Here is an 18,724-nt window from a genome sequence, read left to right on the forward strand (position 1 = left end):
TGATTAGTCCTTCTGCAAGCATCGTGCTTCCGGCAAACCCGTTGATCCCTTTCCTGCTTGTTTGGATGCTGTCGATTCTGGCTTCCTCAGATTTTTGAAGATTCTTCTTCTTAATGCAAGTTCTTCCTTAAGAGCAATAGGAAGGTTCTCCAAGAGCAATAGGAACATGAAGTTTAGGCTGACGTGTCCTTGTCATCACTCCCCATAGTCTTTGGCCACAACCTGGCAGGCAGAAACCTAAACATGAGAGCCATGTTTCGCATCTTTGTCCAACCACAAATGCTGAGGGTCCTCACAACAGATACATTCATCTGCCAACTCACATGAACTTTGCTGTGCTTCCCTTGCTATCTGCTCTGGAAAGTGCTGCTCAAAATGCCGCAGAAATGTGTCCGTCACGCTCCAATACATGTCCGCCATTCTCAGCCATCCACCTCGGCCCCTGAACATTATCCATATTCACCCCAGCAATCATTTCACCTATTTGGTTTATCCATCTGTTCCAGTACTGCCATACTGGAATAAACATTGACCCATAAGTTGGGCCTATGGTTCAGCTGCACACAGGGTTGTCCTCGGATCCCGTTCCAAAAAGCTGGATGCCGTTCCTCATTGAGATGAAACATGGCCAGCATCTGAGACCGAGAGACCTGGGCATCTGCCCGAGCTATATCCTTAAGGGGCCTGTCAACAGAAACTCAGGACTGCTGTGTTGTCCCACACTTAGCACAGCGTCCAACGGGATCACCAATCCTTGCTGGCCCTGGATCAACTGAGTTTGCTTTAAACTCACATCTTGCACTTCCTTCCATCCCTCCCTTGCTGGCCTCTCTTTATTCCTCCCTCTGGAACTTTCAAGGGCCCCTTTTAGATCAAATTGCTCCAAAGCCCCCCAAAAACTGGACTTGGTCTGCAGATTAAGCATGAACCTTGGAAAGCACCAAGGCATGGTCACAGGGCAACAGGCAAGTCTTTCCCATTTGTCCCAAAATAAACTAGCAAGGAAGAGCATTCCGATATGAAATTACATGTTATTTATGTCCACTGGAAATCTAATTCAGAGTTCATTTCTTTACAGCAAGACCACAAATCTTGGCTCTCATGCTTTGGAGAAGAACTTAGTTCCTTTATATATGCTCTTTTCAAAACAGGAAGGAAGGGAAAAGTTATACTTTTATTTGTAGGAATCCTTCCCAAGCAATGGCAGAGGATGAAACTCCCTCCGCATAATGTATTTTGGCCAAGTTTCTTGAACACCAAGAGGGAGTGAGCTATAATTGTGGAAATGCACCCGCAGTTTAAAATATAAAATAAAATATGCAAACTTAACATTCAAGCCACTACCACAATGGGTCTTTCTTCAGCTAACCTGCTGTACAAGGCAGATGTTGATTTTATCAGTTCCTTTTTCTGGAAGGGCTTTGGACATAAGCCAAGTTCTTGGGGGCTTTATCTGGTATTTGCTAGGCTTCTGGTACAGACTAAGAAAAAGAAGGGGGGTTAAATGTTGTTCAGATTTCACTTTTGTTAGCTTTTAACTGACTTTTTAGTGTTTTCTAAAGCCAGCTAGGCTAAACAATGGGGGGAAATTACAAAGGGAGAAAATGTGAAGCTATGGGAGGGAACAAAAATATAAGTAATCCTATGTTGGCATGGGATATTCAGATTCTCCAATCCACTCTTGAGAGATCAAAGGCCAACAGCAGCACCTTTGAAGTGGCTTGGGATTGGATTTCTAAAGCAGCCAAGATGTTGCAGAGCACAGAATTACAGTTACAGAAATGGCCAAAGATCACCAGCCTGCTGTCTAAAGGGGGAATTATTCACCCACCAGCCCTACCCGTTCCACAGAGCAGCCTGTGCAGAAGAAATGTCTAAGAAAGCCTATATTAACACCAAGCACTTGGCCAAATCTCAGGTTGCAGGACGCACTCGTAAGCGTTTGTCCCAGAGGAAAGAAACACTTTGGTGTCACACAGAGAAACTGATCATGCTTCCAAAACAACAGGATTTGTGGATGCGACGGCACGAGTGGGAGTCCAGAAACTGCTGTTCAACCCTGTCCTGCTGCACAGCTGACTCTCCTTCGGATGCCCCATGGTCCCTGGGCCAAGCAGCTTCTCCAACAAGAACCAGGGATGTATGATAGAAGGCTGGCTATCCATTCTTCCAAGAGGGCTTCCCCAACACAGCTTGCCAACTGCATTGTTTGGTAAGCTCCAGAGCAAGACCACCTCAATGGACCCACTGCTTGAGTGAGTCCACCTTCTCAGCACCTCTGGCACCTGCTGCTGCTGCTGCTGCTACCTTCTTCCTCCCCGACTTGCTTGTTCGGCAGGGCAGAGAGCCCATGTAAAGTAGGCAGTGGCAACTTTTTGCCACCACTGTTGTCTAGAGAGAGGCTGGTGAACAACGTGCTCGCAATGGCAAAGAGGACAACAAGTCCTGGGGGATCCTGCCAGCTGACTCCTGACTTCAGAAGGATCCCAGCTGTGCCTGCTCTTGACAGTGGCCCGGTAAACATGTTACCACTCTCCCCCTTCCCTTCCCTTCCCTTCCCTTCCCTTCCCTTCCCTTCCCTTCCCTTCCCTTCCCTCTGGCTGTTGAAATCTCTTTGCCCTGTCCCTGAAGCCTGTCAGGGACAGGGCAGTTTGCCCAGTTTTGTCTACTACACAATGGCTAGAACATTTCGGGCGGAGTGAATGGCTAAGGAGATGCACGAATGAGCGAATAACTTTTCCCAACCCATTTCTCCATTCAAAACAAACAGTATTGTTCATTTAAAATTTGGGTTTGTCACATTCCTGGATTCCTGGGAAGGACAGGCACAGACTTTGAACTAAGGCACAAATCTTGGATGGAAAAATTAGAAATAGGCCAGTCTTACTAAGTCTAGCAATCTTATCTCTATGCGACCCGTGTACTAATGGAAGTCAAAGTTCATTCTTGACCCTTTCATGCCTCAGTTGTTATCTTCTCATCAGCATCTTCCCAATTTGCAGCTGAGTTACTCTCCAAATTAACTTTTTAAGCCTACAAGCTTCTACACTCTTTATTTCCATATTGCTGCTTTTTGTCAGGCTAGGAAGCTGAGAGAGAAGAGTTTATACTCTTTCTCCAACAGCATTTGCTCCAAAAATAAAAAGGAGTGGTCAGAATGCTTATGACAGAGGACATGATTAGGAGTGTCAAATTCTGCACTCGTATGGTAGACAGCAGCCAAATGGAATACACGCATTTTAAAAGGCAGGAAGGGAACTCAGAAACACCAAAACTGAAAGACATCTGAGAATTTGGCTCTTCCAGATACAACAAAAGAGACCCGCGAGGCAGCGGAGAGAGCAAAAATAAATTCCACTTCTGTCACTACCTAAAAGCATCACAGTCTCTTTAGGTAGGAAATGATGTACACAGATGTAAGGCATCATCTTCCTGGTTTTAGCAAGGTGATGAAGCACATTAAACAGTGTTTATAGCTCTTAAAATAATGGCATTCTGGGCCATGGATGCTCCAACTCCAGATGCGAAGGTCATTTTTGACACTTAATAAATAACAGAAATTGCATTGCCTTCTGCCTCCTTTTAATCTAATAATAAAGAGAGGAAGACTTTAAAATGTCATATCTTATTTGCTTCACCTTACACCGTCTGCACACCTCTTTTGAGCCACCTCTCGCCTTTCTTGTGAGTGGCTGGGAGGAAAGAGTGCTGGATGCTGAATATTTCCAGTGTAATTCAGTGTTTCTCCCTGCAGAAATAACCCACCGGGGATTATGTAGTATCCTAGAAACAGGGTGTGCGCAGGGGAAAGGGGGGCCTGCTTAATTCACAGCCTTGACATCGCTGCGCCGTCGGCTGGCGTCTGGACTGACGTTGATGGATGAAAAGTTGAACAGCGATGAGCAGAGACACAGTAGCCTGTTCAGATCACATCCTAAAACACAAGGTAACTCCGCCGGTTTGCCTGAGATGCATGGCAAATGCAAGGGACCCACAGAAGGGCGTGGATAAGAGCAAATTGCTAAGGACACGCATTAGGGGAAGATACCTTCCTCAGGTATGTAAGTGCCACAAGCACCTCGGGCAGCCAAGAAAGGACAAACTTCTACTCCATTCCCTCCAGCCCCTGTTGACACACTGCTGCAGAAAGGAATGTCATATGCCCACGATATTGTATGGTATGCATGGAACCGAAAGCTATATCCTAAATTTAATTTGGTGTACAGAAACACACAATTCACGCAACAAGGGCTAGAATGGCAACACGGACTCTTCCATGGTTACAAAAAAGCACTCTAAGCAAAGGAGACTGAATTTATTTAGCCTTATCCATTGAAAGTGTCTTCGCAAGGCTATACCGTGAATTGCACACACTTTCCACTGACACTCAGAAAGGCACTAGATAAGATTAACAGTACGGGTTAACAGGCTATGCTGCTTGTTATTAAATATCCACTCAGGTATCTGTCAAGAGAGTTGAGTTTTTCAAATGAAAGAAGAAAAAGCATATAAGCTCTCACGGTTTTGCACATGACGGTGCAATCTCATTTGAAATGCATCCAGAAACACCTACTAAATTTAAGTTTGTAAATTAATGTGGTGTCCATTAGATCGCATCAAGCCAAGAATCCTAATACATTGAGGAGCCTTCTGCTTTTAAAATACTTTGTCAGGAGTGGCAGGAGAGCAAGAAAATGGATCAAGCAAACTCTCCTTTGCTTTTTCATCCTTCCCATCTGCTGCTTGAGAACCGGCACCCAAATTAATACTTATCGGTCGCCCCAGGTTTGCATCACCCCATGACAGCTGCAAGCTCGCACTGCACGGGGTTCCAATTGCCAGCTAGGAAATGGTGAAACCCAGGCATGAAGGGCAAGTGTGGGTGTGAATTTAAATGTGCTCCTGAACATTTTGGCAACTTTCCCCTCTCATGTATCGATTTAGTAGTATTCTCCTTGCTCTCCTCAGGAGGTTCAGTTAACTCGCCAGATCCTGGGACATGGATTTACGGCAATCACTTCCTTTGCTCTAGCCAATGAACTGTTCTTCTCCACTGGTATGTATACTATCTAGAATATGTTGTTTCTTTGTTGAGACCTGCTCCTATTTATAACCTAACCAAAACTCTAAGGCTGTTAAAGGAGAGGTAGTTGTTGTAACCAGTGTGACTTCAAAGGAGGTTGGTTGTGTGGCTGAGCCAGACATCACATGTGTCTCCCTGTGATGTCTCACTCAAGCAGTTTATCTAATCTTCACTTAGCTTTCTTCTGAGAGCCCGAGGGCACAATCCCATGCATGTTTAGGCAGAAAGGAGTCTATGACTCCCCAAACAGCGAAGGATTGGTACCACTCTCCCTGCTATCCTGCTGTGAGGTCCCCAACACTGATAAGAAATCTAGGATTAGATATTGAATATTAATGAGCCTCCTGCCTTCCAGAGTGCCCAGTACCACAGTAGCAACTATTATGTGATATGCTTGAAGTCTCAACCTTAATGGAAAGTTCCATTCATGTTTAAAGTAACTGTCTGGTCACTCGATGCTTGTGCTTAACACCAACTTCCCACCCACACACACACACACACAACACCCCTATCTCGTGCTGAGATCTTCTCTGGGCACCGATAGGTGGTGCTTCCTGCACTATGTGGAATTCCCCTCCTCCACCCCCGGGAAAGGCCGGCCAGTCGTGCATGCCTGCAGACTCCCTGCGAAGCTGGCTTGCAAGTACGCCAAAGTCTGTCCAGGGCTGAGATACAGCTGCCAGCTGCACATGGTTCCCCTATAAGCTGCCATTTTTTGTAGCCTTTAAAATTCAGCCCAACCGTCTCCTGCACCGTTCGGCTGGCGCTGCCTTCCCGCAAGGCACCCGCTCTGTCCTGGTTCAAGCAATGCAGCTTGGCAAATCCTGGCGGCCGTTGCCAGGTTTAAATGGATGCCTCTTCCTGTTTGATCTTAAGGCCTAATATATATATTACCTATGACAGCTCTAGGCCTGATGAGTGAAACTGCAGTCCTACAAAATTGTGGCGTCTGGCTTAATGGTTCCTGGCTGAAATCCAGAACAAGCTGAATAGCCCCACTAATATCCAAGTAATTCTGTATAAGATTGTGCTTTTAAAATGCAATCCTATACTTACATGCTAGGAAGTAAGCTTCCTTTAATTCTGAGTAAACATGCATTGCCCTGCATTGCATCATTTATAACAAGCGATTCAACCGTTTCCGCCTTCTTCCAATACTCTCATGCCAAACCAACCAAATTTTGATTTATATTAGAGGAGACTATGCTATTTATTTTTATACCACCCAATAGCCAAGGCTCTCTGAGCAGTTAACAAAATTTAATTTAAATTTTAAATTCACGTGTGCACGCAGATTAATTTAAAAGAATAAAACCAGAATAGCAATTGCTCTGATTCAGCATAGAAGCACAGCAGAGGTACAGAATAAAATGGAATACATAAAAACAAAATTTAAAAGGTAAGCTTTTAAAATACTGGGAAAAATAAAGGTTTTCACCTGGAGCTGAAAAGAATTCAAAGTAGGAGCCAGGCGCACCTCTATGGGGAGCTCATTCCAAATCCAGGGTGCCAAAAAAGGACAGGCCCTCCTTCTGGTAGCCACCCATCTTACTTCCCTTGGGACGGGAACCTTTGGAAGAGGACCCCTCCCCAAAGATGACCTGGGTAGGCACCTATGGGAGGAGGGAGGAATTTCTGCCTCTCCATCTCATAAGTGGTGTGGATCTCTTTTCAGCCACAAAAGGTTAACGTCTCTGGACATGTCGTGAGCGGAGCCGGCTGGTGCCGGAGGTCAGACTAGATGGCCCAGGAGACCCCTTCTGACTCGCTCTGTTTCTATGTTTCTATGTCTCTGGCTGCGCAGTAGGTTTTTTATTTTATGGCATGGTGCCTTTATGACTGTTATTTTAGATAACGTTGTTGTTTTCTGTAAGATTAGATTAGTATAGTGGAATATAAGTTGACTGAATGAATGAATAGTAGTCACTTTAATGCTATAAAAAGGAACACAACAGAACTGATGGGCCCGGAAGGTTCCTTGGCCCAGTCTCCTCTCCACAGCAGCCCAGCACGAATGCCCTTTCCACTCATAGCGGCGTTCTGTGGCACGCTGCTGGCAAGCCTGGACAGAACGGGGAGCCACCACAGGGCTAGCAGCCCCCGAGAGTGGCTTACGGCCCACACGTGCGGCCGGCTCCAGATCCCACAGCCCGTTCCAGAGTCCGGCCAAAGGCTGCGTGGAGAAGCCCTCAGATCCATCCCGGAACTTCCCTGAAGGAGCTTCTTTGGACGGCCTGCTTCTCCTCGCACACTCGCGCTGCCCCGAGCACAGCGATGCTTTCCTAGTCCTGCCCATCTCGCGGGACCGTGGTGAGGATGAAGGAGCATGTGGAGCGAGTCTGCATTCCCCATCGAGTCCAACCGCCCTCCTTTCAGTATTTATTTTTCGATTTATACCCTGCCTCTTTCCTACAAAGGGCTCAAGGCAGCTTACATCCTTCTCCTCCTCCATCTTATCCCCACAACAACAACAACAACAACAACCCTGTGAGGTAGGTTGGGCTGAGGGTCTGTGACTGGCCCAAAGTCACCCAGTGGGCTGTGTGGCCGAGTGGGGATTCGAACCCAGGTCGCCTGAGTCCCGGTCCCGTGCTCTTCGCCGCTACGCCACACTGGCTCATTAATGTTCTGGGCTCGACAGAATTCTTATGGGTTACAGAGCCTCTCGGGGCTGGCCCCACATTTTAATATACAAGGAGTGATGCGCTGTACAAAATGGCGCTGTACAAAATGCATGCAATAAAGGAGGTGATTAACAGCCAGCCTTGGCCACTTTATGCCTTTGGAAGAATGTCCGTATTGTTGCCTGGTATCAACTTGAAGGGAAACAGACAAGTTTTGATAACGCACAAATCAGTCAACACAGAGTAGAAGCATTTCATTCTTCAAATTCATTACACACACCCCTTGCCTCACAACACGGACTTTTATCAAGGAATTACGAAATACGGGATTTGACTTTATCCTAGCATTCTCAAAAGCTCACTAGCATTCTCAAAAGTGGCTGAAAAGAAACACTTCTGATCAATTTGTGTTTGTGACAAACCGCAAATGAACAGTATGTTGTCACTACTTTGTGAGTTGGCTGTAAACATGAAACAAATAAAAAATACAATAGTCCAGCTGGCTTTTTTTTTTTAAAGGAATGAAATTTGGCATTTGTTTTTGACTGCCTACCACTGCCTTTGACATTTGTTCTGTTGCATGGTTAGTTCAGTCAAAACCGATGTATTTTAGAATGTGTTTAACTGTGATTTTCAACCACCTGTGTGATTTTGCAGAAAGGGAAGACAAACTCGGGGAGGACATTCTGAGAAATGAATGGCAGAGCAGGCCCAAATCCTAGCCTGGGGGTGGACAACTTGCAGTGCTCCAGATGTTTGGGGCTACCACGCTCGACAGTTCTAGCCAGCTTCGGCTACTGTGGGAGATGAGCGAGTGACAGGCCAAAATGTCTGGAAGACCCCAAGCTGTGCATCCCTGAAGAGACTCTTGATACCCTGGAGAGCTGCTGTCACTGTGGACTGCCCTTCCCCAACCAGGCATGCTCCAGATGCTTGGGACTTCAACTCCCAGGATTCCTCCCCACAGACCGCCAATGTGGGATGGCAGCTGGAGTGCCGGACTGGGGCTCAGGCAATCCTGGTTCTATCCTCATGGAGAGCCACTGGGTGACTTTGAACCAGAGAAAAATATGGAAGTCACCTTGGGCTGCCTGCAGGAAGGGAAGGGAAGGGAAGGGAAGGGAAGGGAAGGGGAGCCATTCTGGATGGGCTGGTAGAAACTGAAGCCCAAAATATCTCGAAGGAGGAGTCTGTACTTAAAAAGCACTAAGTAAAAAGCCCATCATCTAACATAGTATGATGAGCTCAAAAAGGGAAAGGGAAAAGAAAAAAGAAAAAAACTGTTCAGTTTACCAACAGAAGGTGTTTCCTCCCATCTGCGAAAACCTGCTCTTGGCTCAAATATTTTAAAATGGCAAAATCTATGAATATTTATTTCTATTTCAACTGGATTAAAAATTCAGTTTGCATAGTAAATGTATTCATGGGCTTATCTGTAAAAGAGCTGATGTAATAAGGAAGTCTACAGATAATCAAATCATTATTCAGAGACAGATTCCAAAATCAGGGGCAGGTCACTCATGCACACTTGATGGAAGTCTGCAATCAGATTTACAGTGCTGCTAGCGAATCCAAACAGCCGGACCAATACAAAGTGCACAGAAAGCTTCCATTATAAACAGTGGGGGGTTTACAGATTTCATTTCAGTGTGCAAATCATTTGAAACTGTTCTGATTCGATGCTGAATGTGAGCAAGAGTGCATGTTCCCTGAAGATGTTTGCAAAATTTCAAGCAGACATCCCTGTTTGCTTCAAAGAAGCACAACTTTTCCTATAGGAATGAACCAATGCAAGGATGTGACAAGAACTGGAGCAATTCAAACCGAGTCTGGCATTTGGCAATAATTTTCCCTCTTGCCAAAAATCTAGTATGGCACAAGATAGAGCAAGGCCTCAAAAAATCATCTTAAGGGCCAGACATCTCCATTCACATGTATGTGATCTTTAGGATGCTATAAGCCCAGGCTATCCTGCAATTTAAAAGCTAAAACTCTGAGTGGATCTGAGAAAGAAATTGGAGCTTGAAGTTTCCCACTACTGAAACTGCACCTCCCGTCTCCCAGCTAGATCAATTGAAGATTCTTTGAAGCAATCCTTTATAGATTATTAGAATCATGCATACACACAATGCTAATCCTAAAATGCCTACTTAGAAGCACAGAAACAGAGCGAGTCAGAAGGGGTCTCCCGGGCCATCTAGTCTGACCCCCAGCTCCAGCCAGCTCTGCTCACGACATGCCCACCATGTGCATGGCCAGCCTATCCTTGAACACCCGCACCGATGGGGCCTCAACCACCTCCTGTGGAAGCCCATTCCATACCCCTGGGGTCCTAACTGTCAGGAAGTACTTCCTAGCATCCAAATTGAACCTTGGTTCTCTGAGCTTGGAAGTCAGTCCTGCTGCATTCAGTCAGGGTGTGTATATGACTTCAGCTTTAGAATACATTATGAGGATAATGGACTTTTTTTTTTTGATTGCAGGGAGGGCCTAATCTTTTCCTAGCTAGGTTGGAGCCTAGATTTCCATTCTAAGTTGTTGCTTTTTTCAGTTATCTGTCATCATTACTGAGACAGGCATTTTCCTATTACTCCTGCTACTTTCCACTTCAAAATGTTTATTTTGATTTCTCTGCAGACAGGTTTCAGAAGAGCTGCACTGAGTGCCTCCGTTGAGAAATTTTCCTGGGATTCCAGTGTGCTTTGTTTTTTGTTATCCTTTCTGAAAATCCGTGCTTCTTAGGGAGGAAAGGCGTTATTGATTGCAAATATTTGCAGAACAGATCTTTATTGCTCATGTCCATCTGACTTAAACAAGCAAAGAGAATCCCACCAGTGAGAAGCACAGCAAATAAGTCTCATCTTTTCGTTTGTATTGTTATTCAACAATGTGATTTGTCCCTTCTACACGATTTTAAAAAGTGTGTGTGTGTAACTTCTGTATTCAGACAGAAGATACCTGTCTGCCCATTTTCTCTACCTTGGGCATCATTTTACGAACCTCTTATAACATCCCACTGTAATTGTCTTTTCTTCTAAAAAGTACATGTTTTAAACCAAGAGTAGAAAACAAAGTTTGCCCTTGCTGGGAACTGACTGCAATCTTCCCCCCAAATTCCTGCTCCCCCGTGAATCGGAACTTTTTTCTAAACCACTGCCAGGTGGTGGAGGGTGGGCAGTTTCTTTCTTTGGTGAATTTGAAGCCGTTTATGTTATGCTTTCATTAAGTTCTCATCTTAATCTGCATTTTATTATTGTTCACTGCCGTGCAATGTTGGAGGGAGGTCAGGCAGGAGGTGAGGTGGGATTCTCCAGGTAGAGAGAATGAGTACCTGGAGCCCAGTTCAAAAAGGAGCCAGGTCACCCCAACACACCGCTGAACCTCAGTAGCTGAGGAACAGACAGCAGGGCGAGGCCTTCATGCCCTGCCTGGGAGCTTCCAGAAGCATCTGCTGGGCCAGAGTGGGGAACCCTGATCCATCAGGACTCCCGCAACATGCTTGAAGGACACTGCTTCACTGGCATAAGGGCCACCTTGCTTTCAGAGACGCCGGTCGCATGGGCTCTTTTCATGTACTTAGATCATCACCACGGCCAGTGATAAGGAACAGGTAAGAACCAGCCCTGTTAGGCAAACCATGTTGCAAAAATAAAAAGAGAATTGTGCAACTGAGAGGCTCAGTAAAGAGAAGTGATGCTGGATGTTTTGAAGGAGGCGTACACAAACTTGGGAAGGGCAGTCTGAGGTTAATCAGTATACTTCCCAGGATATTGAGTTACAACACTGCTATACAGCGTGATGTACACAAAAAGCCCTGGGAAGCAAGCAGCCCTTCCCTTTGATCCAGGTGGCCTGCATATAAACAGCTGAGCTATGTGGGTTACCCTTTTCTTACCCCATTAAGCAAAACAACTCTAATTTCATGCTTGTTCTATAGAGCTGTTTTTCTTCTTCTGGAACAAGAAGCATCAAGCGTGCTAGTGGAGTCCAATTTGATGAGAAGCAGGTAAGTTGCTTGGCTGTGGCCTCTCCCTTCCTTCTCAAGTGCCACTGGATTATGTTACAAACATTCACAGTTCTTTGCCGGGGGTTGCCCTTGCTTAGCATTTTCCTGTCCTTTTGGATGTGGAGTTTGGCCATTAAAAAGGACCGCTGTTCTTGCCTTGCTACCCCATAATGCCCGATGCCTAACTTGACCAAAGGGCTTTTGGGGGTGTTGCATGGAGCAGGTGCCAACTCCAGGTGAAGCAAGCCCTTCAGGAAGGCACTGAGCTTGCCAACCAGCTCTGAAGCAGCTCTTCTAGGGGCAAAAGTGATCCAACAGGAGTGAATAAGGATCCGTGCGAACTTAGCCATGTAGGTGGTCCTCAGGAGAAGGATCTGATGCACTTCTTGGCCATATGAACCTTCCTGAGCTTGAGGATCTCTCAGAGCTCGGGCACAGTTCAAGTGGCGAGAGGGCCCTTGTGGGATTCCGCACTCACTTGAGTGACAGAAAGGCTCATGAGGGGCCCGCACAGACAGCCTTGAGGTGTCAGCTTGAGCGCTTTTGTTACCTAAAGGCTTTCCAGTGGAAGGATGTGTGACCTTGCAGCTTCAGTCTAGGTCCTGCTCAGCCATGACATTCACTGGGTGTCTTTCACTGGGCCAGTCGCCGAGTCTCACCTAAGCTATCACACAGGGGTTGTTGTGAGGACAAAATAACAAGAAGTGGGACTATGTAAGTCACCTTGAGTTCCTTGCAAAAGGAAAAAAAGAAGTGTGCTATAAATGTAAAAATAAGTAAAAATAAATACAAACAGAACACGAAGGAGACTAAAAATCTTTAAGCATTAATTCAGGAGATTCATGATCTACTCTGCAAACTTTTCGCTTATCCCAAAATGAAGCTGTGTGGAAACTCCCCAGCCTGCTTAGAGCAGTGCCACTGGAGGAGAGGTCCTTGCCCTTCCCTCCATCCAACCCTCTTGTTCAAAAGGTGTTGTTAAAATTGCATCAGGTTTCTTCCCCTCCGCCCAAATTGCTAATAGCAACTAGTGTGTGGAAGGGTAGAGGCATCTCAGTCTGGGAAACAGTGCAGAAAAGAAAGGGTTAAGCACCCCCCTTCCAGGAAACTGGATCACGGATTCCCACATTTTATTTATTCATTTTGTTCCTAGCCACCGCCCCCCAGTAGCCAAAAGGCTCACGTCACAACAGCTGTGGCCTTCGGGTTTTACACAATGGAGTGTGGGGTATGCACATGAATAGCTGTGTTTGAAAAAGCTCTCGTTTCTGCCCCGTATTAGCAGTTTTATGTTATCAGCCATCGCATGCGGTTTGCAAGAAGGGGATTTATAGCACTCTTCCTTAGTCTGTGAAACCTCTGTTGTTGTACAATAAATTCCTCTGACAGCATGGGGTTCAGGAACCACCAATGCCCTTATAAGGATGGCCATGCTCACACGTATCCACCGCTTTAAACATGCAAGGAATTCAGACTTTTGAAATTGCCTCTATTGATCTAGTCTCCTGAACCATCCAGAAAGAGCACAGGAAGCAAAACAGACGTCTGTCTTCCCCAAAACGCCCCACAGCCCCTTTACAATCAAAGCCCCAACACGATCTCGCTTCGTTTGACCCTGAAAAATAAGAGTGGCATGGGAAAATTCACATCAGAATCTGCCCCTGTGTTTGCACTCCTCTGTTGCTGGATTCTTCTCACCCAAATGTATAAGCAGATCTTATGTTGGGCCTCAGGCATCGCTGCTGAAGTGCTGTGCCTTATTTCTAGGGTCGGCTCTCTTTCCCTGCACCTTCCGAGTAGAAAAATATCCAGAGAGAGAGAGAGAGAGAGAGAGAGAGAGGGAGAACTTTGGTGTGCACCAACAGATGACTGCAGGCACAGAGGCAGCTGAAAGAGTTGCAATGTAGCAGCACAAACAGGCAGTGAGAAATACTTTCATTTTGTGCAATTTCCACAGGTGCTAGACGCACCCCAAGGAATACAAACAAGCAGGCATTCATGCCAGGGTGCACTGTGACACACAATGAAGTCTGGGCCAGATATGCTCTCTAAAAATAACTGTGCTAGTCCACCAGCAGAATATGGCATTGCCACGGAAGAGAGATCACAGGAATGGATAACAGAGGTACACTCCTAATAACTGGAGCAACGGGATTCAAGACGGAGGCGAAAGTCCAGCCCCTGAACAAGATGCTCCCACACAGACACGCAATTCAGCTTGCCTGTGAGCCAGGTTAGAGAGGGTGCCACGAATTCAGAGAGCATCCAGGTGGCCCATCTCTGGAGACGCGCTGAAACAACCCCCTTGATAGAACCCTCGTTCAGCCGTTTGCTGCCATGAAGACCAGGGAAGGACAAGCAATTCCAGAGACGCGTAAGACCAAAACCATCCTTCGTGGTCACTTTCCTTGCCGACTGACATTGACCATTTTCCAGTCCCAGAATTAAGACTCAAAGCAAAGTAGTGCCATTTAAAAACAGCATCGATAATAAAGGTGTGTTTCACATCCAGCTGGCTCTTTTTCTTCCCTCTTCAGAGTTCCTTCCTAAGGTACATGACAAGCTCATTGAAGGAAAGTGTATACTTTTTGCAAGTATGTATTTATTTTGAACCAGTCCTGCCATGAAATTCGAGTGAAGGAAGTCCCGAAGTAGTATCACTGCGTAACGCAAACACACACACACACACACACACACACACACACACACACACCCCGGTACACTTGTCCGACCTAAAATCAACTTTCCTTCACATTCTCTTCCTTTCTGTACACAGAAACAAGATACTGTATGGCAGAGCAGATCCAGCAACAGCAAAACTCAGCAGATCCTTATTCTGTCTGTTAGGGGAGATGCCTATTTTCCGGTCAGTGCCAAAAGAGTTCTCTGGATTTATAGACCAGAACTAAAGGGTTGGAGAAAACAATAGCTTGCTTCTCTCCCCTTGGTCTCAACTGTTAACCCTGCCAAAAGCAGATCTTCCCATCGTTCTGAAAAGCCTTTTTTTTTTAGGCACATAAGCTGAATCCCTGTCCTTGTTTCTCTGGAGAAGAAGAAAAACCAGCTTGACTCCCTTCAAGCCACACCAACCACGAGACTAAAAACACCAAGTGCATGCACATTAATTAGGTACCATCGAGACCAAACACCTCCTCCCCCTACACCCCCGAAACGGAGCAGGCATCCGGCGAGAAAGGCAGGCATGCATGCCAAGTTAACCCACTGACCTGTTTGAGTTCTGCAGGCATTTATGCAAGCTGCCAGGTTTGCAGTCCCTACCGGGCCAGAAATAAATAAGGAAAAGAGAAAAATTAAGTCCCAAAACAATCCAGGTTGCGAGCAGGATGGTTTACGGGGTGCTGCCTCCCTGCTTTGACAAGTCTGTTCGCCTTCGGCTTTCCCTCCTTCCCTTCAGTGTTTGGAGAACCCGTCTGAATTGAGCCAGACAGTGGCGGAGCCAATCCGCGGAGGAGAAAACGGCCGGCCCCCAATGCAAGCTGCGCTGAAAGAAAGGGAGGGGGGACCCTTCTTCACATGCTTTTCATTGCATCCCCCCCCTTCTTCATTCCTGAGGGAGGAGGGAGAAACCCAGCGGATCTCCTCGGGCTGCGGCTGCTGCTCTTCGGGGAGGCAGTGCCGCTTTCCCCCAGCAAGGATCGAGCTTGGGCAAACTCTCGCAGTTCGCAGGGGAGCGGAAACTGACAGTCGCAGCTGGAAGCTCCACACTACAGCACCCTCTGGCCACACCCAGCCAGCCAGCCAGCCACGCCAGACCCCACGGACGCCATCAGCAAGCAGCCAGGGTGGTCTCTCCGGAGCCTGCTTCCTCTCCACAGCCCTGGGAAGATGCCCCCGACTTAGACAGGCAGAGACCCCCAACCGGCACAAAAGCTGGGCCAGGTGTGGCACACCTGCCTCTTCTGAGATCTCTTCCGAGATCTCTCCGAGCGGATGCCTCAGGGGACTTTCCAAGCACACTGAGAATGGCAGCACGCACGGGCCGCTCCTAACCTGGGGAAGGAGCATCATGCCCGAGGCATGTGTCGTCACCCCCTGTGAAGAGCACACACTGCTTATTCCCCACCTATGGAATGCGCTCCCCAGAGAGGTCCACCTGGCGCCGTCATTAACTGCTTTTCGGTGCCAGGCGAAGACCTTTTTATTTAAAAGTTATTTGAACTGTTACTTTATTATTATTGTATTTATAGATTTCAATATATATAGCCAAGATGGTACCAGTTTTTAAATTATTGATTGTATTTTTATGTTTATTTTATGGATGTTGTGAGCCGCCCCGAGGCTTTGTTGCAATGGGGGCGGCATAGAAACGTTCTAAATAAATAAACAAATAAATAAATATTTCACTGCTTGCATGGAGGGAAAATGGGACGGGTAAAATGGGATTCAGCCCTCTGATATGTTATGCGGTACACGTGCCTCTTCCAACACATGTACAGACACTGCCCAGAACTTGTATCCATGCAAGAAAACTCAGAATGGGCAAAGCAGTTCTTCAGGGTGGAAGAGCCAAGGGCTGATTTGCCCCCTTGCGTGGAATTCGAGTCTTGGTCCAATTTTTCTAGCTCAACTTTGTTTGCTGGAAATTCAATATACACCACATCCACACAGAGGGGCAGTGTGGCGGGGTGGTACGAAGGCCCTATTAGAAGCCAGAAGAGCTGGGTTTGAATTCTCATTCAGCCACAAAGCTCACTCACTGACCTGGGCTCACTTTCTCTCAGGCCAAGAACCTCACAGGGTTGTTGTTGGGATAAACTGGGGCAGTGTAGAGGTACAGGAGGCCTGGGCTGCTGGAGGACAGGCAAGATAAATGCTCTGTAAATACAATAGATGCTGTCAGGTTTAGACTGTTTGTGGGAAGTGAGACTTCAACATTGGGTTTCCCTGCTTGGAAACACACAGTAAATTGTACCATGTGGCTTGGATCCAAAGGTGCTTTATGTCATGGAAGGCAATACTTAATGTACAGCTCCCATTTTCAGCGAAATGCTTACCTGACCATCGTCTTCCCTGCAGCTTCTCACTTGAGGCCTGGCCTAACTTTCCATTCTTGCCCCAGTAAAGAACAGGTACTTTGACTTCATAGGATTAGGCACTGGAAAGTACCTTTAACCATGGACAGCACTATCAGTACTAGATTACTGAACCGATGCGGTGCAGAGGGTAGGGTTAGACCTAGGCATGAGTCCACAGCCATTAAACTCAGTGGCTGGCCTTTACCTCTCTCGGGTCTAACCTATTGCATAACAATGTTGTGAAGATACCATAGGTAGAGGAGAAAGCCACTTATGTAAGCCCAAGAAAGCCCTAGAAAGCTCTTTGTAAGCTCTGGAAAGAGAATATTTTTTTGTTCAGTTGTAAAGCCGACCCCATGGACAACACTCCTCCAGGTTCTCCTGTCCTCCACCATCCCCTGGAGTCCACCAGAGCCCACACCCACCGCCCCAGTGACCCCATCCAGCCACCTCAACCTCTGCCATCCCCTTCTCCTTTTCTGTCAGTCGTTCCTAGCATCAGGGTCTTCTCCAGTGACTTGCTCCTTCTCATTAGGTGACCAAAGTATTTGAGCTAATATTTTTTAAAACTGTAATGAATAAATGCCCCTGGGATTTAGAAGTAGAGATGAGGCACATGCACACTTCTCTCTTCTCAGATCTATACTCCAAGTCGTGCTTACATTGTCATCAAAAATATTTATTGCAGACAGTTTCACAACAATGGCTCACACATTACAGGGGGACACACATATTTGGAAAGATTTGTGCCACCCACACATTTTAGCTAATTTGGTAATTGTTTGTATACATGCAGCCTTTGATGGCTTGTTAAATTTTGCTAATTTACTATTCTTATGTAGTTACTTGTCTGTATGCACACCTTAGTGCCTTTTCTGATTGGTGCTTTTAGTCTGATTAATATGCAGTGGTTGGCCATTGAGGAATAAATTAAGCTCAACACACACTATGGATTGCATCTAGAGTTCCCTTTTGGTAACAAAAGGAGAAAGACTCTAATGACACTGGGTTAAGAACCCAGCCTTTTCTCACTGAACAACCCTCATTTCCAGACAGCTTAAAAGGCAGCTTCTCCATGCACAAGATTTTCCAATAATCATGATTTTCATTGCCTTGATAGAAGCCCCTGGGCAGTTTTGCAATGGGATGGCAAGTTGCAGAGTAGAAAATGGAAAGAGACCACATTCATTTACTGGCAGTGACTCTCCAGGATCCCAGGAAAACAAGGGTTTTTCCAGAAGGGTTGGAACCAGGAATCATCTGCACAGCAAACAGGTGCTCTGTTGCTAAGCACTGGCTCTTTCCCAACAGGGTGGAGCCATAAGGAAGTTCTCTTTCTCAAATGGAAATAATTCAACCCATAAAAGCTGCTACATCCAATCAAGCCACACCATTAAGTGCTTCATTGGCAGCTACAATGTACACACAGATTAGGGACGGGCAAACAAACATTGTTCGAAATCAACAGGATTCTCCCAGCATCTTTCTTCTTGTATCGTGTTCAGTTCCCACTCCAGCTGGCAATTGTTACTTGCTTGGCACCCCTGTGGAACCTGCACAAATCAAACAGCTTGCGCAAACTTCCCCAGGTTTGTGCGGATTTCCTAAGTGGCACAACTTTGCTTCAGAGATTAAAGCAAGGCTGATTCGGTCTACTAAGGAAATTTGTGCAAATTAGAGAATTTGTGCAAATTGAACTAGGGTTTTTTTGCTGACTGCTCAATATTTTCAGCAGACATCCACGCATTTGAGGCTTCAAGTGGGGCACACGGACATATTTTGTGAGCTAAAACATGTTCTCATAGGTTGCATATAGAGATTCATATATAAGCACGTAAGCGGTACCTTAATCGTGCCATTAATGAGTGTTGAGGAGCAACCAGAATGCCAGGACTGCAAATCGGGCCTTTCCCATCCAAATCCTGTTCAGCTAAACATTCCCTGGTTAGTCCTGGTCGCAAGTCAGCCAAACTTT

The 18,724-nt window shown here is 46.2% G+C and overlaps 1 protein-coding gene across 1 annotated transcript in view; it reads right to left on the minus strand.

Annotated features, from left to right (window-relative positions):
• The window catches only part of ARVCF (ARVCF delta catenin family member), a 195,269-nt gene extending 179,926 nt beyond the window's left edge, over positions 1–15,343 (minus strand). Inside the window, exon 1 of the mRNA XM_044440633.1 lies at positions 14,941–15,343. Within this exon, the coding sequence (XP_044296568.1) occupies positions 14,941–14,961 (21 nt within the window). The 5' untranslated portion in view covers positions 14,962–15,343. The remainder of the gene's footprint in view (positions 1–14,940) is intronic.
• Between the last annotated feature and the right edge of the window lie 3,381 nt (positions 15,344–18,724).

The sequence above is a fragment of the Varanus komodoensis genome, unplaced genomic scaffold (genome assembly GCF_004798865.1).
Source record: "Varanus komodoensis strain SLA01 unplaced genomic scaffold, ASM479886v1 scaffold38, whole genome shotgun sequence".
NCBI lineage: Eukaryota > Metazoa > Chordata > Lepidosauria > Squamata > Varanidae > Varanus > Varanus komodoensis.